General features: G+C 32.1%; 1 protein-coding gene across 1 annotated transcript in view; it reads right to left on the bottom strand.

Annotated features, from left to right (window-relative positions):
* Positions 1–1,597: 1,597 nt before the first annotated feature.
* LOC108746912 overlaps positions 1,598–11,172 on the bottom strand; it is a 17,192-nt gene continuing 7,617 nt past the window's right edge. Inside the window, exon 3 of the mRNA XM_018484013.1 lies at positions 1,598–10,775. Within this exon, the coding sequence (XP_018339515.1) occupies positions 1,658–10,775 (9,118 nt within the window). The 3' untranslated portion in view covers positions 1,598–1,657. The remainder of the gene's footprint in view (positions 10,776–11,172) is intronic.

Raw genomic sequence — 11,172 nt, 5'->3', positions numbered from 1 at the left:
GATACCTGTTGATAAGCCCCCCCCCCCCCCCCTATATTGAATTTATAAGTCTATATGACGTTTTACCAAAATATTTAATATTATGAACTATATTAAACTTCAATTAATCAAAGATCTGCAATGAAAATAATTCTATCTTTATTAATTTTATGTTTAAGTATTTATATCATATGGAATTAAAAAATCTAGAGTTGTCAAATATGATTTAAAAATAATAAGCATCAATTAATATGACTTTGTTTATTTTTATTAAAATACAATTCTTCCATGATATATATTTCTTTCACACTTTGATATATTTCACATGTAACGAATGTAGTTATGACTAAAACTCTAAATATATCAAAGTAGCACATAGGTCCTCCATTTTAAACCTACTAATCATACCGACCGTATTCGTATATTATCAGTTGTCAATACAATATAGTAACGGGAACTATATATTTTCAGTACTGACAGTCAACTGGTAATATATGAATATGGCCCCTATACCAATAATACTAAGCACTTATTGAACTACAGACAATTAAATCGAAATAGTCAACAGATTGTCAGCATTTCGGATCAGATAAAAGGAATGCGCTACTTTGGTATATCTAAAACTTTAGTTACGACAAATATATTATCACATCGCAATATTTAATTAATTGACAAGTGTTTTTCAAATAGTATTGTCAAATCTGGTATAAGAATATCAAAAACTTAAATATATCAACTAAACTTAAACTGAGCAGGAAATGTAATTGACTTGATATAAGCTATTAACTATTTAGGCATACAAATTATGTAACTAAATTAATACCTTGCGTTGTTTATATATTATTGTTACTTACACTTATATTTCAGATAATACAATATTTGAACAAGGAACGTAAAAAGTGTCTTTTACATTTAACTATTAAAAAAATATTAGAGAAAAAATTGGAAATTTCTAATTTCCTATGTCATTTGCACAAATGCAATATTGAAAATATATATATATATATTCCCATACACCCACATATATATATATATATTCATTCTACATTTATATGTATGTATGTATGTGTTTATATATGAAATGTGTGAATGTATATAATTATATATAATCGCCAGTTAAATTAACGTAAGATCAAAAAATTGCACATTACACGATTGCACAGTTGCAATTACAAATGTACCGGTATAGTTGTGAAAAAAATAACATTTCAAAAAGTTAAGTATGATTACGTTCTTCAACTTTTTCACTATTATTTTTTTTCTATTATCAGCAAAGAAACCTAAAATATTAACGAATTAAGATAAACGTCCCTCCCTCCCTCCGAAATGATCGGACATATACTTACGTCTGAACACTTACACATAATTTATTATTATTAATCTCAAATGCTCTTTTTATTATAATATTATAATTTAACAAAACATTAATAATAATAAATTTTGTGTAAGTATCCCGACAAAGATACATATCCGGTGTGTCACTGGGACTTTTATCTTATTATATATATCTTATAACTAATAGAAAAGTTTTGTTACGAAAATAACACGTCAATATAATTTTAATTTTAAATACATGTAACAATGAATACTGTTTAATTGAGAAATGTTTTGATGCTAACATGTTAGCAGAAGATTATTGTATGGAGTATTTTAAGATATAAATATATATAGTTTTATACTACTCATCGATACAGATAATCGAATTACGACCTTTGCATTGCTTGTAGTGTTCCGCATTCCAATGCAAAGACGAACAACGTTTGGAGCAATAATGAGCTTCCAAGCAAGCCTGACAGTATACCATACTTTTGCGTTTGCATCGTAAACAAAGCCTATCGTCTATCTCATCCGAAATTCCCAAATTGTCATTTATATCCAATGAGTTTTCATCATTTTTAGTCAACGACTCTGAGTTATTTTCAAAAAATGCATTTATATTTTTCATCTTCTCGAATGATGATGGTGATATACTCCTAATGTTCAAGATACTCGGCATGCTATTGGAGTCATCGCTTTTCAGGGAAATATATTCGATATCATCGGCATCACGAAAATCAGTTTTGGCGGAAACTTCTTTTTCATCTACATCGAGAAAATCATCTCTTTGAAAAGAATTAAGTGTAAGAGTATGCGATTTTCTATATTTTTGTTCGGATACATGCTTGAGCTGTTTATTGATTGCTTTAATACCACTGTGAGTATCTATTTTCGTCTTCTTTTTTATATATTTAAGCTCTTGAGTGTCTATATTTATCGTTTCCTCTTCTATAACTTCAGGAAGTTGAAAGTAAATCGATTCTGTCGAGTTGTCTTCGATACTTGATATATCTTCCGGATCTCTAAATTTTGATGAAACAGACATTTTCTGAAACCCGATCTTCTCTATTTTTAATAGTGATTGCTCACTATTTTTGTTGTCCATTTTAATAATAGTGTAAGTATCTATTTCCTCTTCTATGTCTTCAGGAAGCTTTTGTGCGTTTAACTCTATCTTTTCCTCTTCTATATCTTCAGGAAGCTTTTGAATGTTTATTTCCATCGTTTCCTCTTCTATATCTTCAGGAAGCTTTTGAGCGTTTATTTCCATCTTTTTCTCTTCTATATCTTCAGGATATTTTAAATAGATCGACTCTGTCATACTCTCTTCGACATGTAATGTGTCTTTTGAAACTTCACGATTTGATGACATTTCTTGAAACTCTATCTCCTCTGTTATTAATAGCTCATTATTTTCTTTTGTCGTATCTTTATGTTTCTTTATGATCGATTGTATCACACTTTCTCTCACATTGCATTCATCATCAAACTTCAATGATACATTCTGTAGCTGCATCTTCTCTATTTGTAACGACTGGTGTTCCTCATTGAGTTCCTCAATGTTTTGTGCTTCAATTTTGAAATCTTGATATGTATCAGATAAATCTGCCTTAGCAGTGTTTTTGAGAAAAGAAAATGATGTTACTTTCGTAGAATCGCAGCTTATCGTATCAAGTAGTTCTATTGAATCTTGTAATTTTAAGTTATCTTCTTCAAAAAACGACATCTTATCGCACTGGGTTTGCATCTCCACACTTTCGTCGATATACAGTTTCCCAAAACTTTCAAACGTTTCAGTAGAATCATTACTTCGTTCATTTGTAGGATCTTGTTGCTGTATATTTAAGAAAAATTCTGATGTTGCTTCGGCGTGTTCTTTATCTGCGATATGTGGCTCCGATATTTCGGTAGATTTACATTTCTTTCCGAGATATTTTCTCGGAGATATCGATTCCTGTATGTTGTTTGATGAGGACGATTCTGAAATATGCAATATATTCAATGAATCAGACTGTATCTTTGTGGAATTTAATATTTCAATATTCGCTTTCATGTTATCACGCATTCCATCTCGTAAATTTTTATTGGATGTTTCATTATTGATATTATATACTATTTCATTTTGGTCTTCCACGTTATACTGAGCTCGTGATGTCGTATCGTTCTGTTTGCTACTATTTAATGTTACAATGTCAGAAGTTTCGCGTACGCTTTCCATTTCTATATTACTAAATCTCTTATTTATATTATTCGTCGTAATTTCTGATTGATTTTTTGTGTTCTCAGTTGACACATCCTGTAATAAATTAAACAGTAGATTTTGTTTAAGGGAGAGGTCATATGAACTTGTCACTTTCAGAGACTCGTTAATTTTCACATTATCTTGCGTTTTCAAATTCTTGGCAGACACTTCTGTGATCAACTTCTCTTCTGGCGACAATGTTTCTGTACTCCGAGGTTCTTTTTCCGTATCAATCAATGAATCTTTTTGGGATTGCTTCTTTAATATATTATCTTGTTCTTTGATATGTAATCTTGTGTCTTTTGGAAGGGATTCCTTAGTTACCACAGACGTACAAGGTGACTCTTCTAAATTACTCTTTGACGCTTCTAAATTACTCTTTACCGCCGTAGATTTTGAACTCTTTGAAATATTCGGAGCAATACTTTGTTCTGATTGCTTTTCTAAAATCCTATTACATTCTAAACTATTTTCATTGTCTTGATTAAGTAGAGTCGTTAACTTGTCTACGGATGTTTGTATTGTATCCTCTTGTAATGTTGATTTGTTTTGTGACGTATTATCTTGTAAACTTTTTTCGATGGATTTTTTAATCGTCTGTGACTCGTTTATTATGCTTTTTATGTAATCATCTAAATTCACGTACGAGTAAAACAGTATTATTCTCTCATTATGTATTCGTTCGAATTCTTGCTTGCTAAGCAATTGTTTCAGTTCGTCCCACATGATAAAATACGATTTTATTTGATCACGCAATAGGATTTTCTGAATGTCCGTTAGAATCGCCAGATTATTAGGGAACGTAACTTTGTTTCTTTGCTTTTTTCGTTCAATTGCGGACAAAAATAACACTGCATCATTTTTATTTGGAGATATTGTGGACATCATATTTTGTAAGACACTCAATCTTTGTGTAAAAGACCTTGTGTTTTCCGAAACAGTATCAACATTTTGCAATTTGTTGCATGCGCTTAGAATTTCTTGATGCGTATCTTGTTGCAGATTCATAGATTGTGCCTTCTTTTGCATGCGATTTGTATTTTGTGACTCTGCCATCTCTCCTTCTTTATTCAGCACGTTTTCTTGCACATTTTGCAATGTATTGTTAGTCGATAGATTAATTGGATGTATAGATGTATCTTTGGATATTACATACTGGTTTGTTACGGTTGTACTGTTAATTGGATTTTTTGATGTAATGTGTGATTGTTTCATATTGATTGTAGGAGGCATGTTTGGATTCCCTTGATTTATTGGCAATTTCTGCTGCGACATGTTTTGTTGTACATTCTGCGGGATATCATTAATCGATAGATCAATTGGATATATCTTGGATGTATCTTTGGGCAAGATATATCTTTGGCTTTTTTCGGTTGTAGTATTACTAACTACATTTCTTACGATGTATGACTGTTTCCTGTTGGTTGTAGGAGGCATATTTGTATTCACTTGATTTACCGCCAATTGCTGTTGTATCTGCCACACGTTTTGATTTGGCAAAGTATTCTGAACGGGATGTGTTTGTATGTTGGACTGTGCAGATTGAGATACAATAAGATAAGTTTGGTTTGAATTGTATTGCGGCAAATGTTGCGTTTTTCCTGAAAATAGTTGAGATACTTGTGGACTGCAGTTTGCTTGCTGCTGATTCACATTGGTGCTCCCATGTCTAGCATTTTCCATTGCAGCGTTGGTTCTTGAGGTATCAGGATTTATCGTGAAAGATCCAGATAAGTTAACATTGTCACAGCCTGATACAGTCTGACGTATTCCAAGAGAATTATTTTGATTTGTCATAGGCGATGGATGAACTGCTGTTCTTAAGTTTATTTGCGATGTTTGAAGATACATTGGTTTCTGTTGTTGCACGTTATTAGCAGTAGATGCGGTTGCAGTATTGCTAATTGTATTTTGCTGCAAGGTGTGTAATTGTTGTCTCATGTTAGTTGTAGGAGACACGTTTGCATTTCCTTGATTTACTGGTTCACGCGAGCGCATATTAACATTCGATGATGAAATGTTATTCATAATTAGAAAATCCTGTTGAACGCCAACATTCAATATATTTGCTGGCATATATCGGCCTTGTATCGGATAACTCGCATTTTCTAAAGATTGTTGTTGATTAGCGTTCGGTATACGTGACTGTGCTGTAAATGGTACATAAGACATATATGATTGATGAATATTTGACCTAGATTGTCTCGAGTGTGGTACTTGTGTAGAATTAGCTGAATTTCTGACCAATTGCTGTTGGTTAATGTTTGAGATAGTTGGTGCCGGGCACGGCATTGTTGAAGATTGCATGAATGTATCACGATTTAACATTCTTGCATCTGGAAATAAAATATTTCTCGACAATTGTTGCGCGTTAACATTCGACATTGATGCATTTGAAAGTAATCTGTTAATCGGTATCTGTTTCGGATATTGTGATGAGTTTGCATAATTTTGCTGCGAGATGTGTAAGTAATCATAACAAATTTGCACATATTTTTTCAATTCCGGAACTGTCACTGGGTAATTTTTTGGCATATAAAAATTAACGTAAATCAGCGTGCTGTCAATATCCTTCATATACAGCCACGTTTTCAAGTTTTCTAAGTCTTGACTTATTTGTTGCATAGTTATAGATAATCTTTGTACGTAATCTTCAGGAAAATTTATTCTTACATGATTATATTGATCAAGATTGCGACAATATCCAACATTAGTGCAGATATTTTTGATTGTAATCTGTATTAAATTTCTGAGAGTGTTGTTATTATTTGGAATATTAACTTCAACCGGTGCAACCGCGGAACTTGTATTAGGTGAGAGGTATGTATGTTTAAGAGTAGTGTTATATGATGGCGGCGACAGTCGTTTGGATGCTGATTGAGATGTTGATTGAGGAAATGTAAATCGAGGAGGTACCAATAAAGGACGTCCTAATTGAGGACATGTTGATTGAGGAAGTATTGGTTGAAAAGCTATCGATTGAGAAGGTGCTGATTGAAAGGATGTTGATTGAGGTGCTGATTGAAAGGATGTTGATTGAGGTGCTAATTGAGAAGATATTGAATGAACAGTTGTCGATTGAGATACTGACTGACAGAATGCTGTTGAGCATACACTCCTTGGAATCGATGCAGTTAGATTCACAGATTTCTCGATACACTGATAACTAAGTTCCGCAATAGAACGGACTCGTACTTTCTTATGTGTCATATCCGAGGAAGTTTGTGGTAACTGTTCTGTTACATCAGACGTGTCGTATGCAGCTTTAATTGATTCAAGATTATTTTTAGTCGTTATCTGCGATTTCTTTCTCTCGGTAGACAATATTTCAACTTCTTCAACTCTTTTCTTATGCTCCACCACATTTTTAATTCCCTCTAAAATTGTTTTATCTTGAAAATTTTGTTCTTCGTTGTTTTTCTGTTTATCGTTTGCGATAATTTTTTGTGACTGCTTTCCCAAATCGGATATATCACACACAAGTCTAGTTGAGTTAAGATTATTTTCAGTTGTTATTGGAACCGTTTGTAAGGGAGATTGAGTGCATTTATCTTTATCTTTTTTATCATCATGGGCTATCATATTTTTATCTTCGTTTAAAATTGGACTTTGAGAATTTCGTTGTTGAGAATGATTTTCATCATCTTTAATAGTAGGACTAGAATTATATATGATTTCGTCAGTCTCGGCAGTAACATTATCTAATGACGTATCGTCTTTCTTTTCTTTTGTATTTGTGACCTTGCGATTAAACTTTTCAGATGTTCTATGATCCATCTGCAAAAGTTCATTAAGAAAGCTCGGATTATCCTTAAGTGTGTGTAAGTTTTTGATACATGTATTTACTGCAGACCAAGGTGCTTTTAATGAAAATTTCCGTGATACTCGAGATTTCAATTTGGGTTTTATTTTTATTTCTACTTCAATATCACTACTGTTATCATCATCTGTTAAGTGAATGTCTAACGAGCAATTATCACTATAATTTGATTTGCTAGATGAATTTGACGGTAATATGGAAAAAGAATCGTTACTTTTTTCTTCCGAAGAATTTTTTTTTAATTTTGATGTTATCATTGAAAGCTGATCAATTGTTTTTTCGTCTTTTCCCATGTTATCGTTACTTGATAATAATAAATTTTCGACATTTTTTTCTAACATGTCACGGCTATCTTTTTTACCAACATTGCACGATGTTGATTCGAATGTAGATATGATTAGCAATTCCAAATTTGACGGTGCATTTTTTTGCATATTTTTGTGTTGCGCTAAATCAATACTTTCGACATTGCGCATTTCTTGATTTTTTTGCAGATTTTGTACACTTACCTCTTCCGCTTCCTTGTAACTGGTATCTGCTTTCTTCTTTATATTTTTATTTAAATATATATTTTCTATACTCATATTTTCATCTACATTTATTTCAATCATGGACGGTATATTATGTTTCGCGCTAATATCACATTTACTATTATTTTCCGTGTCAGTTGACGAAGAATTTTGTATGCCCTCTTTTTCTGCCGAGACTACATTTCCTATATTTTTTGACTTATTAGCTGATATGTTACGCTTACATATTGATGTTCTATTTTTTACTTTATCTTTTGCAGTATCGTGCATAGAGTCATACTTTTCGACATTCACAGTGGAATGAATTTCGCACTCAGAATCGCATGAGTTATCGAATTGTACTTCAATTGGTATTATACTCTCTATATTTTCCTGCGAATTATTAACAGGTGTATCACATTTATATGTTGATGCTTCTTCTTCTGACTTTTCGTCCGTTACAATATTGTGGGTGGAATATTTTTCGATATTTGGAATGGAAATGCACGAATTATTAGAAGTGCTGTGTTTATATATTGATGATGCTCCATCTTTCTTTTCATCTGTTATAGTATTATGTTTAATGTATTTTCCGGTATTTACAGTGGAATTGCATGAATTATCGGCCATCACTTCAAGCGGTATTGCGCTCTCTATATTTTTCTGTGAATTATCAGGTAATATGCATATCGATTCATCATTAATTGATTCGTCATGATTTATCCTCTTCTTTTTTATTGTAATATCACATTTTTTGATTCTTCCAATGGAATTCCCTAAATTATCAGACTTTGCTTCAGCTAGTATTGCATTCTCTATATTTTCCTGTGAATTATTAATTAACGTATCATTTGTACATATCAATGCTTTATTTTTTATTTCCTTTCTTGTTACAATAACATTTGTAGCACAATACTTCTCGGTGCAATTAGAAGAATCGCTTGAGTTATCAGATCTTACTTCGGCCGATACATCCATATCTTCTTGCGAATTATTAATTGACACATCATAATTACATACTGTTGCTCCATCTTGTATGTTCTTTTCTTTCATAGCATACTTTTTTTTGTATGTAGAGGGATTGTTTGAATTCTTAAATTTTTCCTGAAAATTATTATCTGACATGCCATGTTTACAAACCAATGCTTCTTCTTTTATCTCCTCGTCTATTATAACATTGGACGGAGAATATTTTTCGGTGCATGCATCGGAATCACATGAAACATCAGAGTATATGTTATCTATATCTTTCTGTGAAGCATTAACAGAAGTGCTTATACATTTACATATCGATACCATTTCTTTATCTGTTGTAGCATCGCTTGCATCAAACTTTTCGGCGTATGTGCTAGAATCGCATAAATTATCTGAGTTTATGTTCTCTGTACTTTCCTGCGAATTGTTAGTTAACATAGTATATTTATCTAACGATGCACTATCTTCTATCTGGTTTTTTATTACAGTATCGTATTCTTTGTCGGATACAGTGGAATCGTATAAGTTCTCGGATCTTATTTTATCTGGTATTGTGCTCTCTATATTTTTTTGCCAATTATTAACCGATAAATCATGCGTTAACTTATTTCTTTCAAAAATATATTCTACCTTTTCTTCTGTTATACTATTATGTAATGGATCATCGAACTGTTGTTTATTTTTCTTTAAATTCAACAGAATTTCGCGTTCCTCTTCACTTTCACTTGTGTCGGTATCGAAATTGCCTCGAAAACATTCATGAAATTTTGCTCGTATCTTTATAATCTTCATATTATCTTTTTTCCTATGTCGTTCACTTATTCGCTTCAGGAATTTAGAACTTCCTCTTTCTCTTATCATACATTTCGTGCTCTCCTCATTTTTTTCATTTCCTGTGTGAACTAATTCATTGTCGGATAGCATTTCGTAGTGAGATGTTCCGATAGTACTATCTGCTACTACTTTCTTTGGTGACATATTCACTTCATTCTTCTTTGGTTTCTTTATCAACGATATATTTCGATCTAAACTTTCGGAACGTATCTTTCTTTTAATTACTGTTTTAGAATCTGTTTCATTAGGCTGACTCTCTGTTTGCGAATTTTTAGATTCTAAATATACTTTTGTTTCATTAATATCTTCCTTTATGGGCGTTTGACATAATAATGTATCGATATGTTCAATTGACTTTTCTGATTTTTCTGAAGCAGACACATTTTGAATCTTACCTACGAAATTAATTACTTTTATTTTTGCATATGTTTTCGATTCTGAAATTATTGCGTTGCTTGAGCTAATATTATTTTCAAGGATATTATCAGTTTTAGATTTATAGGAATCTTCTTGTGATATATCTAATAGTTTGCTTTTTACTGGGAAAAATTCTTGCCTTATTTCACAGTCTTTCTTTTCCCTATGTTCTCCTCTAAAAACATCTTTCAAAGGAGCGATACTACTTTTAGAATCTGAATGTTCCTTCAATTGAAATGGCACAATTGTATCTAATGATTTGTTTATAAATTCATGAACAATATTTTGTATATGTTTGTTTAACGATTCATCTTCCGACGAGGAAAAGCTAGGTGACGCTTCAATAGCAGATTTTTTTGGAAAAATATCTCTATAATTTGTTGATGTAATATCAATATGAGAAATATTTGTTGCTACTTTTTGATTAAAATCTTGTTTAGTGTCATCTGACGATTCTTTTCTGAACAAATCACACTCTTGAATCTTATTTTGACACGTTTTATTATCGTTTACCGCATTAATCAATGTTATACCAATAACAGTATTTGGAATTTGTGCGTCGAATGTGTGTTGAACAATATTGTACGAGTTGTCTTCTAGTCTGTTTTCGGCATCGTCTCGGTGATTGGTTTCCTTGTGGATCGGAATGAAATTACTATGCGATGATTGCAGTAACTTCTTTCTGAAACATAAAAATGTGCAAAAATAAAAATATATAATAATTGTAAGTGTATTATAAAAAATGTGGTAAATATACTGAGTAGGAAAGCCCCCCTATGACCTTGACTTTGATATATGTTGTCAAAATCATGATTGCGAGTAATCTCCAACAGATTTGTATTTGATCTTAGATTCTGCGATAACCTCTGCGGGAAGATAGAGGCTTCACTTTTTCTACGCTTCGTGTGAAAAGTTGTGCGTCCCGTAGCAGGGGGAAAGTGGGATAGACTTTGCCTCACGTAGAAAGTTGTACTCGCCTAGTCGGTTCACCCTAAACCTCCCACCTGTCTAGAGTCATTCAACTTTTCATATAAAGCGGAGAAATAACTAACAACTTTGATTGTTAATAAGTTTTTAAT

Source organism: Trachymyrmex septentrionalis, unplaced genomic scaffold (assembly GCF_001594115.1).
Source record: "Trachymyrmex septentrionalis isolate Tsep2-gDNA-1 unplaced genomic scaffold, Tsep1.0 scaffold107, whole genome shotgun sequence".
In the NCBI taxonomy this organism is placed as follows: domain Eukaryota; kingdom Metazoa; phylum Arthropoda; class Insecta; order Hymenoptera; family Formicidae; genus Trachymyrmex; species Trachymyrmex septentrionalis.
Note: the sequence above shows the minus strand (reverse complement) of the source record. Positions and strands in the feature narration are given on the sequence as shown.